Raw genomic sequence first — 22,989 nt, forward strand, 5'->3', positions numbered from 1 at the left:
CCCAAACACATAGAGATATTACAGATAGAGGAGACAAACCATCTGCGATGGTGTAAGTGGAAATGTCTCTGCATGAATACAGCTGCAAAAAACAAAAAGTTGATGTTGACATGACAAAAACAGAATTACTTGAAAGATGTTTAGGTGGCTACACTTAAAATAATAATGAGTGCTTCAACAAACACGTTTGGGCTATGGTGCCTAAACACCTATTTAATGGTAAAAAAAATTGTTGAAATAGCTTGTAAATTGGCAGCTTGTATATTCAACGAAGGTTTTGAACCAATACTGAAAATAATGCACGTTTTGGTGATAAAACTTGGCCCTATCGTAGTCAATTACGCTCATAACCGCGACAACACGCGCGTGCGCTCAGCCAATCGTTTGAGCGGAGAAGCTTTGATAGAGGCCAGGACACAACGAAAAAAGGCTAGAGTGGAAGAAAATGAGTATTTTGAAGAAGCAGAAGGCATACTGTATGGTGCAGGCATCCCAGAATAAGGTAAAGTCAGACTTTTTAAAAATTTGTTAAAAGAAACTTTAAACGCGTTTTTCTCGAAACAACGTTATTTCGGTTGGCGGGCATGATATCTCCGAAACTACTCAACCGATCCTTTTGAAATTCTAACCACATACTCTAAACAAGAATGGCTATCTCGCATGCTATAACCAAGTAAAAATATTAATTTTTACTATTTTTTCTTTTACAAGAAAATGCGACAAAAATCAACGATTTTTTTATTTTTCGAAAAATGGCCGTCATTTTGTTTTGTTTCCATAAAAATTGATAATTTTAGCATTCCCGATAGCCATTGTCATACTGAATTTGAAACCGTTTAATTTTTTTCTGTCAGATCACCCGTTCTCAAATTTCGATGCCCGCCAACAGCATACCTACTTTTGAAGGGTTCACGTTTGTCAGCCATTTTGAGTGTCCAAAAATGTTAAAAACAATAAAAAAAAATTTTTGTCTCGTACTTCTAGAGTGTATTTATCATACCCAACAACTTTCATATGTATATATATCCTACAAAGCCTTAAAAAAATCGTGAAAATAGCCTTTTTTTCGGCGTAAGAACCAGAATGAACCCTTAATTGACTATGTTTAGAGTAGAAAGACAGAAATCTCATGTTTTCACTATTTGTTTCAATAACAATTGCTTCAGATTTCTCCTTTCTAACATGAAACACATTCCACTGAAAAGACCATTTTATAAATTAAACGAAACCAACTTTGCATTCAGTAAAATAACCCAGCAATTTTTGTGAAACACTTCCTCATTATTCACAATTCCTATTTTAAGTAAACTTTCTATAAAATTATAGCCAAATATACATTACCACAAATATGTATAATAATTAATATTGATATTTACGCAGGCGTATAATCATAAATTTAGGCTAAAATGCCAGTTAGAATTATAGATGAGGTAAACAATAAGCCAAACAAACTAGCTGCTACTTTAAAGTACCTGAAATAAAATTATGTTTGATCAATTGCAATAATTTACGTTTAAAAAGAATTTTATATACAATGTAGGATTATTGGGTTCTTCTAAATGAATATTAACACAAAATATAATTTTATAACCAGAAAACTTTAATATTTAAGTGCACAAGGAATGACACGTCTTTACCGAAGGGCTGTTTCTTATAGACTAAAAAAGGAACGAACGCTTACACACAATAGGCATATGGTCAGGTCAGTCCATCGGCGGCATCCATGACGTCAGCCGATCTCCACACCATGCAAGTTTAAACGTGTTAATAGAAAACTATGGCCCTCTTAGACCAGAAAGAAGAGAACCAAAGAGATTGATTTTCGTTCTTGAATCCGAGTTACATATTCCAACATACAAAAATAAATGTTTATTAAAATGTGAGTGGCCTTACGTTGAAGATAAGTATAACAGAAAATTTATTATGACGAAGTATTGCATATCGCTCGCCAAGTATCAGCTCCAATTCATACACTGTAAAGATCGATATCGCGATAAGTTATATTATATCTTTTATTAAATAATTATAACGAAAATTTTAAAAATTTCAATTAGCATAGATCCATACCATATCTTGTGGACTAAAAAGGTTGTGAATATAAAGAATGTTTCTCCACCAATATTTTGGACAATTTTCGTGGTAACGATCCGCTATTAAAAAGAGAGAAGTTTTTCTGTACCATGTTACACTTATCTGCAGAAATCCAATTAATATCATGAATGTAGGTGTCAATCTAAAATAGCAGAAGTAGCGAAAAATAAGTGAGATATTCTAATCAATTATATTTCTAACTTTGAACCAATTTATGCAAGAAAACCATAAATTGTTTGTATTCCGATATCCAAATAAATAAAATTTATTGCAGTCTATTTAAATTAAAAAAAATATATATTTATTAAATGCTCCGATCGTTCTAGAATATATAGTCAAAATTCTAGAATGATCGGAGCATTTAAACTGTACCTTTTCAACGCTACTATCTGAGCGCACTACTTTATCCTTGCCGCTGTGTGTACCGGAGCACGTATATGGTAGTTGTAGGCGATAAAATTAATATGTAGTTATTTCTTTATTTTATTTCCTATTTAAATACGCTATCGTAGACGATAAGTTTAATATTTAGTTCTTTATGTATTTTATTTCCTGTTTGAATACGCTATCGATCTTAGTGAAACGAAGCGCGACAAAAACTATTGTGCAGTGTAGTGCCCTTTCAGTGATTTCGGATTCCTATGTAAACACATTTATGATATAAATATGTGAAAAAAAGTAAAAAAGAGTTCAACTGATGCTCGACCACAACATATGTATTGTCCGGTCGGAGCGGACAGCTGGTCCAAATACTTCAAGACTGAAGCTACCAAAACTTTAAATAATTTTAAACATCCGCCTGCTTTTTTCTAAAGACGTTCAAGAGGTTTTAAAACCTATCTACGAGGACTTGACAAGAGAAGATTTGCTGCAAAGATGTCACGGCGGCAATACTCAGAATAACAATGAAAGTTACAACTGCTGCATCTGGAGTATTGCGCCAAAACATTGTTTCAATGGAAAAGTAATAGTTGAAATTGCAACATACATTGCAGCTTGCATATTTAACGAAGGATATCAACCTGTATTAAAAATAATGAATGTTATGGGGATGAAAATTGGCGAGAACGCGAATTGTTTGCCAGCGTGTGCGATATCCACCGTGTCCACTTAGCTGAACAACAGTCGTTGGAGGCTTCTAAGGAGATGAGAATTCAACGTAGAAAGGCTAAGTCACAAGAAATGGAGTTATTAGAAGATGTGGAAGGAATAATGTACGGCTAGGGCATTGCTGATTAAGCGTGTCACATTTTTTTACGTTTTTTTACGAACAAGAACTTTGAACGCGTTTTTCTCGAAACAACGTTTTTGAACCGCTTGTTGAAAAAATCTCAGAAACTACTATTCCGATCCTTATGAAATTTTAACTACATATTCTCTAAACCTATCGCTATATCCCGTACCTTGATTATTGCAAAATTCTAATTTTTACTATATTTTTTTGGAAAAAAATCGCAAAAAAAACATGTTTTTTTTTCTTTTTCCGCCATTTTGTTATTTTTGCATAAAAATTAAAAATTTTGGTACGGGATATAGCCACTGGTATAACAAACATAAAACTAAAATATTTTTTGGTTTCAGATGGACCGACCTTCAGATTTTTTCAACAGCGCACACCTACGTACTTCTTAAAGACTCCTGTTTGAGTGCAATTTTTGTACCTTAAAAGTGTTTGAATCAATAAAAAAAAAATTTTATTCTATTCTTAAAGAGTGTATTTAACAACCCAAAAAAGTTTTACATCAATAAAAATAATAATGTTCTTAAAAAAATTCATAAAAATAGCGTTTTTTTAGGCGTTCAAAGTAGAATAAGGCCTTAATATTATTTATATTTGATATTTTACGGGTAACGTGTATAATTAAAAAATTCTGCAGAATATCCAAATGGTTTTAGTCAATCTGTATGATGTGATTCAGTTTGTTGTATTTGGAGTACAATAAGGGAGAAATGAAAAAATTCCAAGCTATTCTAGTAAAAAATACACGACAATTTTTAAGAAAATAAAAACTGAAAATCTTAGGGTAGTTGTTAAATGAGCTTTAATCAGATATATTTATTAGATATATCAGATCGAATTTTTTCGAATAACTAAATTCATAATTGTTATTGTTTGAGGATCAATATTCATTCAAAGATCACTTAAAAACAGATAATCACTCTTAAATCTTTTATTTCTAGAACTTTCAAAGTCCCCACACCTTTAATGTTTCACAATTTGTTGTTTTTTTTTTCTCTTAGCTAGAAATCACTTCCCCCTTCATCACCCTGCTTTATACTCGAACCACTGAAGCACTATTTGTAAATTGACCGAAACTTTTCAAGGAATTTGTACACAGCATTTCTAATTTTAATTAATTGTTACACTTAAAATTGTTTGAGATTACTTTCTTCACCATACAATTCTAAAAATTTCTAACGAAAGAAAATTTTTTAGATAGATTAAAACTATCATGACATTCTACAGAATAACTAGTAAAGTCGTGAAATACATTCTCCCTTATACACGTGACCCGTGGGCAATATGTATTGTTATACTATTTCTATATTATGTTATAATATTGCTATACTATATTTTTACTATATTTTTATTTTTAATAGAAACTTACATCTTCAGGCAATTCGGTGCGATATTGTAAAGTGCTATTATGTTGAAAATTAGCAACGAAGAATTTCACTTCGAATGGTGAAAATTCTTACTCGATATGACGATATTTTGAATTGTTTCGTAATACGTCTGGCAACAATTCATAGGGCTTTCTGTTTCCTGCATCTTCGCATTGACTTCTGCTACCCAACCAATAATTATTGCCATATATAAATCCTGATCTGGGTTTTCCACTTGCATCGATTACTTAAAAAAAAAAAAAAAAAAAATACTAAATTCATCGTTATGTTCATAGAAACTAATTTTTATGTGCGACTTAGAAAAAAATATCATGTGTGCAGATAACACGTGTTAGAAGTGAACCTTCAAAAATCTAAGTTTCGAGAGAATGAGACGAAAGCACAGTTTCAAGAGTATATGTATGATTTGTAGGACTTATTTATTATAATATTGTTACCATTTATATGAAAAGGCACCGGTATGATCTTGGAATGGGAGTAGCTAATAAAAACTATCACTTTTCAAATTGTAAAGTTATTCTATTGTAAATTTGTTCAATTGTAAGGTTTTCTATTTATAATAATAATAATATAATAACAAAAATTTGAAAAATTTGAAATTATTCCCGTAAAAATTAAATTTCTTAAAGAATCTAATTTCGATCAAGCAAAAATGAAACATATAAACTCAATTTTTACCAAGAAGACGAAGAGAAAGTTCTCGTGCAAAATTTCGTATGTGTTAAAAACCCCTTTTCTAAATAAATATCTAATATAATATAACTTTTTAAATAAATTAAACTTATTATTTGCTGAGTATAAAAGTGTTTCCCTTCATATTTCTATTCCTGCAATATTGTTTCTTCTTTGAAGTAAATAACAATACATACTCATATATACATCAATGCTTGATTACAATAAGCATTCCAATATCTCGTTTATAATTAAATGAATAATTATTTTCTACAATTAGTGAATATAATCTCTAATAGAAGATATTATTTTGTACTTTCTCATACCTTTTAAACTCCATAATTTTTGCTGATCAATGGCTTGTCGAAATTCAGTAAGTTCCTTTCCACATTGAGTTGAGTTTAAAAGTTCTGCGTTTGCTAACATTGCATAGACAGGCAACGTATGGATCTTCAATTCTTTCATTTGATTTGCTGTACAATAATTAAAAAAAAAAAAAGAAATCCTGTGAGTAATTTGAATCCTGAACGTGCCATTTTCACAATTTGATGTTGTTCTGTTGTACATTCGGTGTATTTTTTTTATTTCATGTAGAATACTTGTCAAAAAAATTCAATTTTTAGGCTACTTTCACTTATTTGAGTAGTATATCTATTATTGTTACACTGAACAAAAATATAAATAATACAAAGTAATAACTACATAAATATTTAAAAGGAAAAAAACATGAAAAGAGAAAATATACAAATGATATTACTTGAAACCATACTCGATTGATGATACACGACGAACGTGAAAGAACTAAATGAACCTGTTGAAAAGTTACTACACAACCCAAGTGAAAGTATATTGCTGTTATATTTCCTAATCCAAAATTTTACGATGCGCGTGCACAGCGACATGAGATTAACAGCATAAAGTTAGTCGATAAATCTCCTTTAAGTTTAGCGTGGATTGCTATCTATGTTCAAGATATTTATTTTGGCATTTCTAAGTACACAACACGTGTTTATATCGATACAAGTAAAACTTATTTATGTATTTTTAATTATTGCATACTGTGATGATTGATAATAATAAAATAAAATAACTGTGAATATCTTCAAAAATATTAGTTGTTTGTGAATATTAATAATAGAAGTTGTTTGTATAATCTTTTTTAAAGTATTTTTGTATCATTGAGGTTAACTGAGGTATGTATATTTGTTTACAATATTTAAAAATTGTTACTTTATTATTTAATGAATATTTGTATTTAATAAATAAATAATTTATATTAGCAAAAGTTTTTTTTAATTATCGTTAGCTATTCTTATTAATTAAATATTTCTATTAAATAAATAATTTATATTCTACTACTTTATCACGTCGACAACATTTAAACTTTTCCTTGACCTTTTAAAATCGAATGCTTCAAAGGTCGATAACTTTTGAAAAAGTAATTATTGCAAATAAATTGAAAGTAACAAAAATTCACGATATATATAACAACTTGATAACCTTGAATGAATACATTTTAAACAACTTTCACTTTCTATATTTGATATGTTGCTTTTTTTCCATCTAGTAAAGTAACATTTAATAATATTTTATAAATGGTAATTAAAAGAATATATAAAAATATATTTTTTAGTTATTTTTAAAAATTCTGAAAGTTACAGCTGTAAAAACACGTTAAACTATTATTACAGTGGACACGTATTCTAGCGAAGGTAAATAAAAAGAAACATATGTGGGACGAGCGCCTCTATGCCAAACTTATTGATCATTCGTTGAGAAGAATTGGTCGGTGGGCTCTGGATAACTTAATGCATAAAAGAGCAGTTGCCCAAAAAGTGAAAGATCCGAGTTCGAGTCCCGGTCCAGTAGTCTTAATTTATTAATAATCTATAATCTAATAATAAATAATTCTATAATAATATCTATAATAATATATAATAATAAATAATCTATAATAATATAATCTTATAATCTAATAATTAATAATAAAAATTATAAAAATTATTATTACAATTAATAAAAAAAATAATTTATTTACTTATTTAATAATTACTTAAATATAGTAATAATTAATGTCAGAAGTTTGATGAGTAACTTACCTCTCGCTCCACTGTAGAAATATAAGGATATTTTATAATATAAAAGGTTGTTGTACTTCGCTTGTTTTGTCAGTTCCTTATGGACTCTTTGTTTGTTCTTTGTCGTCTAACAATAAGATGTGTCTTAGTAATGGTCCAATAGAAGAATAAGAAAAACGTTTTTGTTAACGGGCCCAAAAGGTTGTATAGAGTGGGCATATGAATAGCGGGAGGCATGAGCATTAACACTTCGAAACTCCATACAGGACTAATGTGCGAACTTCTACAGAACTAATAATTAGTTTAAACGTGTCAAATATGTTTGAAAATAATTTATTAAAATAATTCAAAAAATGTTTAACATGATTTATTAAATAATTCGACGAATGTTTTTAAATGTACAAACTGATTACATTCTTAAATTCGTTATATTTTGAAAAGTGTTCAAAATAGATTATATAAATAAAAGACCGTATATATATATATAATAGTATATTTCTATTAGACTTATCAAAATATTGTAAAATTCTATTAATTAAAAAAAAATAAATTTAATTGTCGAATTAAAATAGCTGTAATGATTATAGAATAAATATCAATGCAATAGAAACAATTATTAAAAATATTAATAAATTTATCGTTTCATTTTTTTTCTAAAATTGAATTTTTTCATACAGATTTTAGTAATTTACACTAAATTCTCGTGACTAAATATAATATATATTTATATACTGATATTTTTGGTACAAAATACTATTGTATTAGATACTATAGTACAATTTGTTTATTTCCAGAATAGTTTTTAAAAAAATATTTATTTTTTTTTTAAATAATTAAGAAAACGTAGACTCCTAGAATAACGACTGAGATAGAGGTATATTCACCGTCAAAAGGTATTCAAAATTTGTTCATAATATATTTATCATGTCTTATTTAATTTAACTTTATTGGTGAAATTATCTTTTTCTTTTTCAATTACATCTTTTTTTCTAGCATTGACACAATTAATTTATTTCTAATATGCTATAAAAAATAAATATTCAAGAATTTTAAAGTTACATCATTTTTACTTTCTATTGTGTCTCGCAAATATTCAACTATCAATTGATTCTTCTCTTACATCACACACATCCAATTTTATAGTGATTTCTCTTCTCTCTTTTTTCTCTCTCTCTCTCCTTATCACTATTCTTCCTCCCGTTTAGTATTATTTCATAAAATTTTATCGTTACGGTCGACTAAGAAGTTTCACTTCAAAAATATTCAATCGTAAATCTTTTACATGTCAATAAAAAAAACAAATAAAAATAGAAATTTTCTTTTTGCAAATCATTATGAAAGAATATGCATTATACATATATATATATATATGTACATGCAAGTTTCTAATTTATCAATTTAAATAACTCATTACAAAAAATATAATTTTACAGATATCATATTAATGATAGTTATCTACATTAGCACTTATAGAATTCTTCCAATCAATAATATCAAAGTATATAGAACAACAAAAATCAGTAGAAATGCATTTTTCATGTAAATAACTCATCTTACAAAAAGAAGCCGTGATTGTTCCCCCTCCGATTTTTTTGAAATTTGGCGCACTTGTAGTTGTCTATGAGAAGATTCATTGGGCCTTTAAACTAGTTGCAGATGGCCAGCCGTTCGCAAGTAATCGCCAATTGAAATTTCACATAAATATGTATTCCTTTAGCTGTGTAGTGAAGTTTCCTACAATAGCGGCGATGGTGTGTCTCAAAAAGCGTCGATATTTTGATCTTTTCGAATGTTGACATAGTATTTATTTTCTTTATCTCTTCCAAGATATTTATTTGTTTTTCTTTTTTTCCTTTTTTTTCTTTTCGTTACAGGCACGCTACAAATTTATTTTTATTTATTATATATGGGCCTCTTATTTTGAAAGTGGCCTAACTCCATTTTCCAAGAACATCGAGTTAACACCCTCTTTCTTTATTTTGACCGTCGGTTCGTTTGTACCTTATTCTTTTGTCGAATACCTACTTACTTATCTCTGTTTAGTCTTCTATCCTTCTATCGCTCCTACCTACAAAAAGGTATAGTATCGAAATTATTGTATTTGTGTCTACGCTTCGTAGTATGCAGTCGCACACAAACACACACATGTACATCCAGGAGCGATAAATAAGAAGCATAGCATGAAGAGGAGACCGAGAATAGAAAAAACTTTATAGCTATATTCTGTCTCATTCTCTCGCAGGCTCAATCCTATATGATTGTCTCTTTTTTTTTTTTACTGAGTATCGTGGCCGCTGCATCGAACCGCTGCATCGCTGCCGTGTTTCAATTTTTCAAATCACTCTCTATTCTAAAGAAGTTTTCACTTCCAAAATTATGTTTCTGAAGTGTTTTAGAGATATGTAAAATAAATTGAATATTGTTTTTTCAATTTTAAACATCCTAAATTATGTTGAATAATGTTAAGTTCCTTCGAAATTTTATAACAAATCAAATTGTTGATTTTGATAGTGGCCTAACTCCATTCGTTGTTAGAAAACGCATATTATTCACTTAATAATTGCCATTATTTTAATAGGAAATATAAATTTAAAGCCTTTAGATACACTTAAGCAGTATAACTCGTTAATATCTTGTATGTATATTTTTCATTGCATTGAAACGAAACCCTTCAATATCTCGATTCGAACATAAATGGAGTTAGGCCACTCTCAAAATAAGCAGCTCATATATATTTATTATTTAATTTATAATTATTTATTTTATTACTTGTTTAACAATGTCTATTTCTTAATAAAATTTAAAACATTAGCACACACAAAAAATGAGATTCCCTATAACACAAATGCTTTTTTAATTTCATTTTTTATAAAATTAATATAAAATTCTCTAGTAAAAAATAAAAATAAAATTTATTAACACATTGTTAATTGGCAACTTTTTTAAGAATTTATTTCATGTCATCGGCTATTACTTCTTAATTGGATTGAAAAGTAAAACAATATAAGTAATTTTGGTACTTACGTATTAACGTCACTGCAGCAAAAATTCCGCTAATGCGCCAATAAAGAGCAATATTGTTGTTCGCACACAACAACCTTGTTGTTTGCACACAGCAACCGTCAGGGTTACGTCAAGGTTGCGTCAGGGTCCTCCCCGATGGTCTACCACCTTGTCGTGGTGGGGAGGCTTAAATGTTCCCATGATCTTGTGTGAAGGGTAATTCCTTCACACTAGTGAGGAACGTTGACAAAGAATAGACCACGTTTCTTCCCCTGTGGGAAGGGGATCGTAGAATTCTTCCACAGTATCCCCTGCTTGTCGTAAAACTAAAAGGGGACTAGGTAGCGGTCATCATTTTCCTGTGGACCGGATAATGCTCTGACTCAAGGTTCCGCCCTTGCCTTCGCAATTTCATGTTAAACACTCCCTCCTTTGCCGAGTGTAACATGATCCTGCTATCCCTACTCCTCTCCCATCATAGCTCTTCCTTCCTAAAAATCCTGTATGAGTGTGTGCTCTTGAATGGCTATTTCTCCTAACTTTTACTCTTTCTATCCCGCTTTCTACTCTTTTTGCTCCTTTCCTTTCCCCATCGGAGCTTGTCTCCACACTAATAAAATTTAATATGGCAGGAAAAACTACCAGAATTAGTAGGTCCGGGGGCGTTATCCGAATCACGGCGGCTGTAGGTAGTGATCTGACAGGCCCCTAGTCGTCGACAGCCAGCTACTGTCATGAGCCTGAGGTAGGCAACCCGGCCTCGGCTCTGGGAAATACGTCGGAAAGGTCCCTGCAGGTAGGCAACCTGGCCTGCAGTGGCAGTTATGCGCCAGGAAGGATAGATGACGATGGACTAGAGGAGTGGCAGAGGGCTGCTCGCGCCATCGAGAAGCTGGGACTCAGTGGGGCTGTCTCAGTGACCTACAACCAAGGCCAGAAGAGGAGACGGCAGGCCACTGCATCCGAAGAGGAGGAAGATCCGGCGGCGGGGTTCTCTGGTCAGGCGGATCAGGCACCAACGATATCCTCGGTCCGCTTGCTGGAGTCAGAACGACTCGCAAAGATGGCCAGAAAGCTGATCATCGCCGCAGAAGAGGACAGGAAGAGGTTCCGAAACTTGAAGGACGATATTTCCAAACGCATGAGGAGCAGCCTCAGCGGTGCCCTCAGCTTGGTTGCAGAGATGGAGCGGCGCCTCACTGGCGAAGGCGCTGCCTTCTCCGAGAGTGAGGCGATCCGGCAGATTCGGGGTGAAATGAGAGAACTAAAGGCTCGCCGCAACCTCGCCCTGGAGAAGGTTAAGACATTAGAAAGGGGCCAGAGGACAAGGGAATGTGCTCCGGCTCCCCATGCTCAGGACCGGAATATGGTAAGTATAAACGATCGAGTATTGGCGGAGGTATGGGCTCTCGCCAGGTCCGTCGCGGAGATGCAGCGATCGAGTGCTGACCTAGTCCACGTGGTCCGCCTCTCGGACTGGAGGGTGGATGAGGCTGAGTCCCTTGTATATAAGTTTCAATTATGGCCAGGGGGCTGCAGGGTTCTGAAACTTTCTCTCGCGGGGAAGAAGACTTCCCCGTTGGGCAATCGGTACCTTGGACCAAGACAGACTTTCCGCGGCGCTTCTAACGGGGGTGGGTGCTAGTGATTGTGTGCGTAAGTGCGTCAAATGGGCTCGGGACACCCTGAGACAGGCGTGCGACATTGCCATGTCCAGGTCGGGAACCCGGGGCAACGGTAGAAGTGTTCCCTGGTGGTCAGCTGAGATCGCTGACCTCAGGGCATCCGCGACGGCATCCAGGAGGCGGCTGACCAGGGCCAGGAGAAGACAGGATGCCCGGGAGATCGAACGGTGCATGGAGACCCGATGGATCGCTAAGGGGGCTCTGGCTCGGGCCATAAAGGAGGCCAAGAGGAGGGCGTGGCGAAACTTCATAAGTACGCTGGATGAGGACCCTTGGGGTAGGCCATAGAAAATGGTCATGGCAAACTATAACCTTTTGCTCCACCCATTACCGAGACATTGGAGGGGGCGGACCTCGAGCACGTCCTGGCGGGGTTATTTCCACACCAGCCGGCGTATACCCCACCATCTGTGACTGCACGGGGGGATGCTAGCGTCTCGGAGGAGGAGGTCTCTGCTGCCGCTGCGAGGATAATAGGAAGAAAGGCTCCTGGCCCTGACGGGGTGCCGGGCTGTGTTGTGCGAAATGCGTCGGCGCTTTATAGCCGTGGCCTCGCACAATGCTTCTCGGCTTGCGTGAATAATGGTACGTTTCCGGCCAGCTGGAAAGAGAGTTATTGTGGGGGCCTTGGAACACAAAGGTCTTCCGCCACATATGTTGAACATTTTGTGCGACTATTTCCACAATCGCAAGTTAGTGTATAGCACTAGGGACGGGGAGCTCGCGAGTAGGGTCGTGCGCTGTGGTGTGCTACAGGGATCTGTCCTCGGCCCCACGTTGTGGAATGTGGCCTATGACAGTGTCCTCCGTGTCCCGTTGATAGATGGTTCCCGTGGTGTCTGCTATGCAGACGATACGGCCCTCTTGTCAGCGGGGCGGGACCTGTCGCAGGCGGTTTTGAATGCTTAACGTGACCTCGAGGTCATTGTAGGTGCAATTAAGGGACTGGGCCTCGAAGTGGCGCCGCATAAGACGGAGGCCATGGCCTTCCCTGACTCTGCCCTCCGCGGACGCAGGAATGTCACTCCCCCTAAGATCAGACTTAAGGGGTCTTCTATATGCATAGGAACTAGGGTAAAATACCTGAGGGTTGTGTTGGACTCGGGCTTGACTTTCAGGCCCCACTTCGAGACCTTGATCCCTAAGGTGGAGGGTGTCCTTAGGTCCATTGGGAGAATCCTTCCGAGTCTCCACGGACCTAGGAAAAGGAAGCGGCGCCTCTACGGCAGCGTGGTCCACTCGATGCTCCTCTATGGGGCTCTAGTGTGGTGGCGCGCTGTCGTAGAGGACATGAGGATCAGGAAGGCTGTCCGGGCCTTGCAGCATAGGGTGGCGATTAGGGTGTGCTGCGCCTACAGGACGGCCTCTTTCCACGCGACAATGATGATTGCGGGGATTATTCCCCTCGATGATCTGGCTCCTTGACTGGCGGAGGCTTATGCTACCCTTAGAGGTGTGGAGGGACCTGACCCTCTGAGCACTAAGGCCAGGCTTGTAATTCTTGTCAGGCGGGGGGCCATTACCGCGTGGAGGGAGGAGGAATTAGCTTTGGTTGACTCCCCGGATGCGACGGAGGTACGTGTGAGGGGTGCTTTGGTCGGTAGGTTGACTGAGTGGATTGGGAGGCCGCATTCTTTTGAGTCGACCTTTCACGCCATTCAGTTGATAACCGGCCATGACTGCTTCTCCGCGTACGTATATAAGATAGGGAAAAGGCAATCCCTGCGATGTTTTCACTGCGGGGCATTGATTGACGATGCGGAGCACACGCTGGTCGATTGAACGGCGTGGGCAGATGCCAGAAGCGATCTGGTGTCGGCGATAGGTGGGGTGCGACCCACTCTCCCTGAGGTAGTCAGGGCCTCCCTGGATACCCCGGGGAGGTGGGCCGCATTCCAGTCCTTCTCAGGACTTGTTATGAGAAGGAAAGAAGACGAGGAAAGAGTACGAAAGAGAAGTGGTATCTAGTTTAATTCTGAGCATACGTCGAGCAAGTGCTCGCCCAGCTGTGTCTCAGGCTATTGCCTATTACACGTGATGTTGAATGCGTAAAACCATTGCGAAGAGAACAATGACCGTAGGTGTTATGATCATTGGGCTTGGAAAAACCCCCTCTTCACCATTTCTGGATCATCAGAGAGGTAGACCGTCCCAAAGCTGGGAAGTGACCCACTTAGCCGTTTTGCTGGCAAATCATTAAGATTTACCAGCAAAACGTTGTCCAGCGGGGGCCGCGAGGAGGCGGGGTCACCAGCAATTGCTCGGTCTCATGCAGGCTAGCATCAGATATTATTGCTAGTATTTGGGTAATTTTACAACCCAGCTGTATCGGTACACCAAATGGTGCCTGCGGTTACGTCTACAGCTTCTTTTGCAGGGATCAAGATTGCTTACGTTCTTATGCATATGTCCTTGTTCTTTAGTACTGTAACTGAAAATTCATTAAAAATGCAAAAAATTTTTTTGGATACTAAGCACTTGTAATCACATGGCCAAATATTGTATTTATCTAATATAGCCTGTTTTAGACTAAGCCTTGAGTCATTTAGGAGCATACAGTCAAAGATGATATGTCGGACTGATTCGACTTCACCACAGCTGCAAATATCAGTGTCTGCTAATTTAAGACTCTTGAGTTTCTGTTTAATATTACCGTGTCCTGTGTGGAGTTGAACTATGAAATGGTTATGTTTTATCCATTTTGCATAAAATTGTTTTTGTCGAAACATTTTGTCGAAAGAAGTCGAGTGTAACCGAAGTTGGCGGGCACGCCGGAGTGGCACACTATGAAAGCGACTCGTGTCGTCCGAACACATGGAAACGAGTCGCTTTCATAATGTGCCACTTCGTGGCCAACCGCCAACTTCGGTTACACTCGGCTTTCCTCGAAATCCCAAACACACGGACATGGAAAACTCTCATTGTGTGCAATCCCAGTGGCACAGGGAGAGGGTAAGATTTACCCACGATCTGACAGCACTGAATCAGATGCCCCTGCGGAACCGCGTCACGAGGTGCTTGCGTATGTTAGTGCTGGCGGCCGAGAGGTGTCAGCACTTTTCCTGCACGCGCTGCTACAGCTGCGCGCTGTTGGTCGAGAGGTGTCGGCACTGCGCTGGTGCGAGACGCCACAAGTTAAAATTAAAATATAAACATATTAGTATGTTTTATATTGCGATGTTTCCAGATTTCCGATACCAGGGTCGTAACATATACGTTCACTTAAGAAAGGCGAATGTGGATTTTACCAATTTTTGTATTTTTAAGTTTATTTATGTATGAATATTTTCATTTAAAAGTCAATTATATATCTCTAAATAAAAATTAAACCATAAATTTAAATATTAATTGAATAAAAATTAAAGCCCCCTTGGGGCCCTTCACTAGGTACGTTACCTAACGCTCGAACTACCTTAAATGCTTACTTTACAATAATGAAAAAAAAGAATGAGAAGAAAATTGAAAAAAGAAAAACAAATAAATATCTTCGAAGAAATAAAGAAACTTAATTCTCGTTCAACATTCGAAAAGATCATAATATCGACGCATTTTGAGACACATACATCGCCGCTATTGTAGGAAATTACACTATTCAGCTAAATGAATACATATTTATGTACAATTTTAATTAGCGATTATTCGTGAACAGCTGGCCATCTGCGGCTAGTTTAAAGGCATAATGAATCTTTTTACAGGTAACTACACGTGTGCCAAATTTCAAAAAAATCAAAGAGAGAACGATCACGGCCACTCCTTGTTAGTTAACACCGAGACCACCAGTATGCGATAATATGTAGATAGAATAATGTATTCTTTGATAGTATTGTACTGTCATCGGGTTAAAGTAGGGACCCTTAAAGTAGGGATCCTGTAGGAGGAATACGCCATTCATATTCAGCTCATGTGCCATTGGCTGAAAATTTTGGGGGACCGCTTGAATTTATAATTAATTTTTTCATGTAACCTATTCTATTTTAATATAAATTTTTAATTATCATTAAATATAGTTCTTTTTTTTCTGTATTTGATGCAATTCATTATTTCATAATTATTTTAATGTTTGAATCATTCGCGCGCAAAATCGAGTTCCGGTCCCCCAGCAATGTACATGACTCATCCCTCCTATAGGATCCCTACCTTAAAGTACTAACTAAGATGAATTTTTTACATGAAAAGTGCACTTCTAATGTTCTACTATATTAGCTGTGAATACATACATAAATAATCTTAGTCGTTAATATAGGAATCTGCGTTTTCTTAGTATTTTTAGTTGAATGTGTACTATTTGAAATGTAAACTATTATTGAACTTCCAAAGTTTGAATAATAAATAATAACAAAGAAACACTAATACATATTTAATCAATCACATTATTTTTACTTGGATATTAATACAATATAACAATTTTTTACTTATTGTTAAAATTATTTAATTTATCAAATAATTTGTGTTTATTGACATGTTAATAACCTCAAAATAATAAAAGCAAAATAATATAGCATATACATATATATTATCTCTTTGGAATAATATATAAAAAATATTGTTAAATATGCAAGATTTAATTCATCCTAGTGTAAGTTTGCAAATTAATTTAATAAATTAATTCGTAATGTGTAATTAAATATATTTTTACATAAATATTTAATATTAAATTTTGTTTTTAGTATTATTATATAGAAAAATTAGGTTGCGTTGATCCTAAAAAAATTTCAAATGCATTTTATGTGTACATGCAATTATGCGAAGGTAAGAATTAATATATGATTATTAATTTCATAAAATGTTTTAATGCTATTCAGAATATATTTTTATAGCTAAAAGATTCTGGCACGTGGATTATAAATATAATCAGGATTTAGATTTAATTTATTTAGAAACTAAGAGAACTAAAAATTCAAATCTTGAAATTTATGTACCATGGGCCATATCATGTTCATTAACCATAGATCTAATTGAAAAAATACAGCAGAAATTAGAAACAGAACGGTAAAAATAGAAATTCTTTTACATATACTTTTTTTATATGTTCATTGAAAATTATAAATTTCTATTTCAATGATAAGATAAATCTAATTTTGTATCGAATAACAAAATTATATGATTTCAGAATAACATTTGTATTTAGATCTACGGATAGTACTAGCGTCTTTTATAGTGTTAGTACTGGTCTTGTAAAACCGATATCTCCAGCAATGAGAAAACTATTGAGAGAAAAAGAGGAGAAAAAAATAGCTTTAGAAAAAAATATTAAGAAAAATACATCTAATTTATACGAATTAGCAAAATCTATAAATGCAGAAAATAAAAACACCGATCCTCAAACGACAGATAATAGCAATATTGAAAAAGATGAATCGATTGATGAAACTTCATCTGTAGTAAAAATATAATTTGAAATACTCTATATTGTAATATATATACATATCTGTTTAAACTTTTCTATAGTACTAGTGATTATAATTAGTCAATGTTTAAAACTCATGACGTATCACCAGTGAATATAGTCACACTCAACATTGTATGCTCACCGTGTATTAATGGTGATTACAGTCATCCAATGTGTTATCCATGTTCTTACTACGTACTAATAGTAATTATAGTCACCTAATATCCTATGGTTACTATTTACTAACCTTGACCATAGTCATCCAACGTCATTGATATTTTGCTTCGGTTTATAATTTTAAAAATCTGATTATCTTAGAATGTATCACATTATAATATCCCATCTTTTATCTACTTTGTAATAAAATGTACATTCTCGTTATGATTGACTCGTATAATAGTATTACCTTATTCGTAATGCAAATATCTATACAGTGAAAACATATTCGCGAACAATGTAATCATTTTAAAAGAGTTAAATATAAATATGTAATCTTCCATAATTTGTGTCATATTTCTTTTCAATGTAGTGACTGATTTTTTGCATCGAAAAAGTAAAAAAACTTTCCATTGGAAATCAACAAAGATGAAGACAAATTGATGGCAATAATAATAAACAATTTATTAAATAAATAAATTTGTTTACAGAATTATGTTGATTTAAATGAAGTTTAGAATATGACAAAAATTATTCAACGACTTAATTGAACGATACTTTTTTAATGCGTTTAAATTAATCGTTAAAAATTAATATCATCTATCTGTGATAGATCCATTTCTTTTTAATTTGTATTAAAATATAAGTGAGATATATATTTTTTTTATTACTTTCCTTTTTATGGTTTTGAAGGTATCTTCACATACAGTACTCCAAAGCAGTCGTTTATTTAAATACTAATCCCATGCTAATCGTTAACTTCCAATGGGAACTAGTTTTTTTGTTTTTTCAATGAGGCGAGATTAGTCATTGATTAGAAATGAAATATTAAATAAACAACACAAAATATACATTATTCAAAAATTTATTCTTGAATCGTGTAATGTTTATATATATATGATCATAAATTTAAAGAGAATATCACTAAGAATTATGTAATTTATTAATGGTGATATGTAGTAAGCTGCCACTGTAAATATATGTATCAAATAAATAAATGTTTAGAAATCTTTATACGTGTGTATATCTTATTTTATGAGATAATAGTTCTTTAAGACATTCTAAATTCTACAAAATACGAGGCACATACTACATTTTTATTTGTTATAACACATTATCGTAAGTCATAGCAAACGTATTAATAAAAAAAATTATTACTTTATATCTTAGTAGCACTATTTATGTACTTATATATATAAATAAGTACCCCGAATTCATATGTGCTATTGAAAATATTTCATTCGTTAATTAAAATTTATTTACATGGCTGTAACATGTAAATGTATTATGTACACCTTCCAAACAATATTTGTGAAAATAATCATTTGTTCTTTGTATACCCTTAAAAAATATAAAAAAATTGAAATATTCTTTTAACGTTCATAATACATTTTAATTAATGTTTCATATATATATGTTGATTGTAAATCAAAGTATAAATGAAAAAAAGAAGATCTTATTATTTTTATTATGCGAACAATTTATCGTGATAAAATTTATTTACTTTGGTAGTCGAAATCTGTAAAGTAAAATATATCTGTGTGTAATATTTACGTATATGAGATAGAGTACGATGAATTACATTTTCTTTTTTAATAATTTCTTTTTTTATCTTTCATTTCACACACAAAATGTATTTATATTATTCTGATCGTATTGTTATATCAGTATGCGTTAGGCTCATGGCACTTATATATTAGAAACCTTGTGATGATCTTTCTCACTACTTTTTTATTTTATATACTTACTTTTTTATTATTATAATAAAATGCTTCTAATTAGAAATAATATTTTTCTATAATATTATTGATTATGCGTGAAATTTGGTTCCGCTGGGTGTTACAAATGTTACTACGCTAGATTGTAATAATTCTTTTTCTTGGAATAATACAACAGCACGCAGTTTTAATATACAGGGTGTTTCGTTATTACGAAATTTGTGAAGTGAACTTCAAAAATTAACAAGGAATACAAAATCGATGGAAAAAGTTCATTTAAAAATGTGTCCTATTTGACCTTAATTCAAAGTTATTCCATTTGCTCTATTTATTAAAGAGTTTCAAATACGTCATTAGATTTTTATTTCTGGTGTCATTTGAAAATAATTGTGTATTTAATATAAACTGCCAGCATTGAAGAATTTTAAACATGTATGTGATAAAAAAGATTGTCAATGGATTCTACGTATATCTGAAAGTTTTGAAAAACCGCAAAATTCAATGATACAATGGCAATTACAAAAAGTTTGGATACAAACCAAAGATGATCATTTCGAGCACTTTCTATGAAGATAAATTGTCAACAAGGATTATTGCAACACAAAAGTATCTATTATTACTTTGAAACAAAATTAAATAGGAAACACATATTTACATGAATTATTCTTATTATTTTTGTGTTCTTTATCCACACATTAGAAACACCTTGTATATGAGCACCTTCTTACAAACAGGGTTCAATTATAATTTACAAGACTTCTTTATAAAATAGATACCAAGTTATTACTTTATTAGAGCAGTAAGGCATCTAAAATTCGAGATTTAACTCGAAACTATCACATGTCATTCGGTTATTATTATTTCCTTTTTTATATAACGCTATAAATTTTTCCAATATAATTTTTATAGTTTTGTTTTCTTTTTTTGCTATTGTTATTGTTGTTTTATAAAAATCATAATTACAAAATCAGTTTTTTTAATGTCGAAATTTACACTGTGAGAATGTTTCAAAGTAAGTATGTTTAATCTTGAAGTATATCACAGAATTCTATATAATAAAATCGTGTTTCGTATAAAATAATAATAATGATATACATTAATCTTCATTTAATATATATATATATATGTTTAAACATTGTGAAAAAAAAACAAGATGATTTTAATAAACATATCGCAATGTTAATATTTAAATTTCGTTCAAACAATTTCATGCGAATAGAAAAGAAAATGCATATTAGATTTGTCAAGTCCAATTCTAATATACCTTTTATCGAAGGCGTATAAAAAAATAAAATTTAACGTAAATCGAAAATGAACTTATAGTAAGGAGAGTTAATATTACCGCAACGTATTGAGAAAACATAGTATACAATAATAAAACAACAAATATATATATATATATATATACTGTTTCGTATGAAAAATTTAAGGAGTATATATCATTTAATATTAATTCTCAAATGCCATGGACGAATGGCAGATTATTCGTATGTTAAATTAGTTTGTGAAATAAATGTAATGACGATATATGTGTATATATATATACACCATAAAAATTATTTAATATATGACATACGAGTTGATACAAGTTATATAAAAATATTTAAAATAATGCACGAATTACTTCCCAAAAAATTAAAATGTAATACACTTATCTCTCAATTATTATTATTATTATTATTATTATTGTTGTTGTTGTTGTTATTATTATTATTATTAATATTATCATTATCGAAAAGTATAAAGAATTGAAATTTAAAAATAAAGATTAACAATAATTCGAAGATGTACATACTAGAAATTAGACTTGAAATTATTTTTTCTTCTTTTTTTTTATTTTTTTTTTTAATTTTTCTTTATTTTTTTGTTTAATATATGAAAAATTTTAATTTCATGGTCTAATAAAGAATCATACTTCTTTGTAAAATATATAACATAGATGTATACATTATCATGCGCTTAAACATGATTATATGCAGCTAAAATAAAATAAATTGTGAACGAATAGAGCATACGGTTATATAAAACAATACACACGTGACATTTATTTATTTTTATTTTTTTCCTTTTCTTTTTTTCAGACACAAGTAATATTTACCGTTAAATTATGCTGTTAATTTTATCGTAAATAAACAGGAAAAAAAGAAATTAAAATTCATCTCTCTATCGATAAGATAGTAAGCCACGTTAGATACTACATTATTTTAGTATTTGAAGTATCGATTGTTTAATTACAATCAATAAATTTATATTATGCTTATTAAATCATTTCCAATTAATATCGTATTAGCGCGAATAATTGTATATAAGAAATTTTTTTGTTAAATATAAATATATCATGATTGGTGCCACGACTTAAAGTTAATAGCCATTTGTAAAAAAATAAAAAATAAAAATATTATACTAAAAATAATAATAATAATAATAATAATAATAATAATAATAATAATAAAGATACAAAACAAATTATGTAGTGTCTGAGTGTGATTAAATGACGTGCCTTACTTTCAAAAATGTGTGCAATGTAATTCTAATGTGATCATCGTACATGATCAGTGCTTAAACGTGTCTGTTGTACAGTATACTTATATAATTTTATATGTAAAATATTTTTTCTTATATTCTTCATGCACTTAGTGGGAAAGTTTTGTTTAATATTTAAAAATGCACATGCAAATAAATGTGATCCTTGTCTCGATAGTATTTATCTACATCTCTCACTCTCTTGCTCTCCTTTTCTCTCTGTCTCTCTTTCTTTCTCTCTCTCTCTCTCTCTCTCGTTCACTTGATCGCTCGATTTCGCATTATATATATATATAATATATGTATATCATAGTTGACGATAGTAATTTAGAAGTTACTTATTTTTATGTTATTTATGTTATTTATGTTTGCATTCTTTTTTCTTTTCGTATTTCCTTTTTTAGACATATATGTTTTTACTAACATATACATGTAATACAGGTGTTATTACGAATCCTATCATTTTGTTGTTGTTCAAATATTGGTTTTCAAAATAATTGATTACATTTTAATAACTTACGTGACGCAAACGAAATAGAAATAATATAGCCATACATGTAATATGCCTGGCACTAAAATAAAATTTCTCTCTTCTATTACACATAATTCAGATGAAAATCCGAGATTCAATGGTAAATCATAAGTTTACAGAAGTTTTGATTTCTATTAAAAATAATAATAATTATTGTATAAAGCACAATGCCATCCATCAATCTTCTTTCCATAAGAATTTTCATTTTTTTCCTCTATGTTTTTTGATGTAATTTAACATAGTTTAATCTAAATTATAGGACACAAATAAAATGATGAACTATTATTGGAAGAACATAAAATTCCATATTACTATAGTTAGCACCAATCAGCCATGTATGTGAAATCTTTAAAGAAGCTTTGTTCCATGTCGCTGAGAGGTCTGGGATCCTTAGGCGGAGTGAGCTGTGGCTTTTCTGATGTAAATTCTTCGTCAAAATTACTAACGTCTTCCACAGAATGCTGTAAACAATAAATATATATTTTAATAATTAATATAAGATTCCTGGTGCGTC

At 32.4% G+C, this 22,989-nt stretch overlaps 3 protein-coding genes across 7 annotated transcripts in view; 1 reads left to right on the top strand and 2 right to left on the bottom strand.

The window, feature by feature from the left end:
- On the bottom strand, positions 1 to 6,556 carry LOC149033580 (uncharacterized). Of its 2 annotated transcripts, XR_016177669.1 has the most exons (3): positions 5,718 to 6,556; positions 2,068 to 4,945; positions 1 to 1,973 (listed from the first exon to the last, which is right to left on the bottom strand). XR_016177669.1 is itself a non-coding variant. In XM_089175692.1 (2 exons), exons 1-2 carry the CDS (start codon positions 5,956 to 5,958, stop codon positions 4,788 to 4,790), a joined length of 399 nt encoding a protein of 132 aa, XP_089031818.1. In that variant the 5' UTR covers positions 5,959 to 6,556; the 3' UTR covers positions 1 to 4,787. The 2 variants fall into 2 exon arrangements, 1 of the variants encoding a protein (XP_089031818.1); XM_089175692.1 differs by having other exon boundaries at positions 1 to 4,945.
- A 9,889-nt stretch (positions 6,557 to 16,445) lies between these two features.
- On the top strand, positions 16,446 to 18,714 carry LOC107072841 (tRNA-splicing endonuclease subunit Sen15). Its single transcript, XM_015333099.2, has 4 exons — positions 16,446 to 16,733; positions 16,825 to 16,906; positions 16,975 to 17,146; positions 17,268 to 18,714. The coding sequence occupies exons 1-4, from the start codon at positions 16,710 to 16,712 to the stop codon at positions 17,548 to 17,550; spliced, it is 561 nt and encodes a 186-aa protein (XP_015188585.2). The 5' UTR covers positions 16,446 to 16,709; the 3' UTR covers positions 17,551 to 18,714.
- Positions 18,715 to 19,413: 699 nt separating this feature from the next.
- The window catches only part of Pkn (serine/threonine-protein kinase N), a 92,382-nt gene continuing 88,806 nt past the window's right edge, over positions 19,414 to 22,989 (bottom strand). For all 4 annotated transcript variants that reach the window (XM_089175656.1, XM_089175661.1, XM_089175652.1 and 1 more), the window contains one exon: positions 19,414 to 22,936. In XM_089175656.1, coding sequence (XP_089031782.1) covers positions 22,793 to 22,936 — 144 coding nt within the window. In that variant the 3' untranslated portion in view covers positions 19,414 to 22,792. The remainder of the gene's footprint in view (positions 22,937 to 22,989) is intronic.

The sequence above is a fragment of the Polistes dominula genome, unplaced genomic scaffold, assembly GCF_049000335.1.
Source record: "Polistes dominula isolate Pdom_NZ unplaced genomic scaffold, Pdom_raw_medaka contig_32, whole genome shotgun sequence".
Taxonomy (NCBI): Eukaryota; Metazoa; Arthropoda; class Insecta; order Hymenoptera; family Vespidae; genus Polistes; species Polistes dominula.

Excerpts from the sequence above, each read along its gene's own strand:
- LOC149033580 (XM_089175692.1), bottom strand. The coding sequence starts at position 5,958 with ATGTACAACAGAACAACATCAAATTGTGAAAATGGCACGTTCAGGATT. Across the intron at positions 4,946-5,717 it reads AAAATTATGGAGTTTAAAAG|TAATCGATGCAAGTGGAAAA; the intron begins GTATGAGAAAGT and ends TTTTTTTTTAAG.
- LOC107072841 (XM_015333099.2), top strand. The coding sequence starts at position 16,710 with ATGCAAGATTTAATTCATCCTAGT. Across the intron at positions 16,734-16,824 it reads AAGATTTAATTCATCCTAGT|TATTATTATATAGAAAAATT; the intron begins GTAAGTTTGCAA and ends TTTTGTTTTTAG. Across the intron at positions 17,147-17,267 it reads CAGAAATTAGAAACAGAACG|AATAACATTTGTATTTAGAT; the intron begins GTAAAAATAGAA and ends ATATGATTTCAG.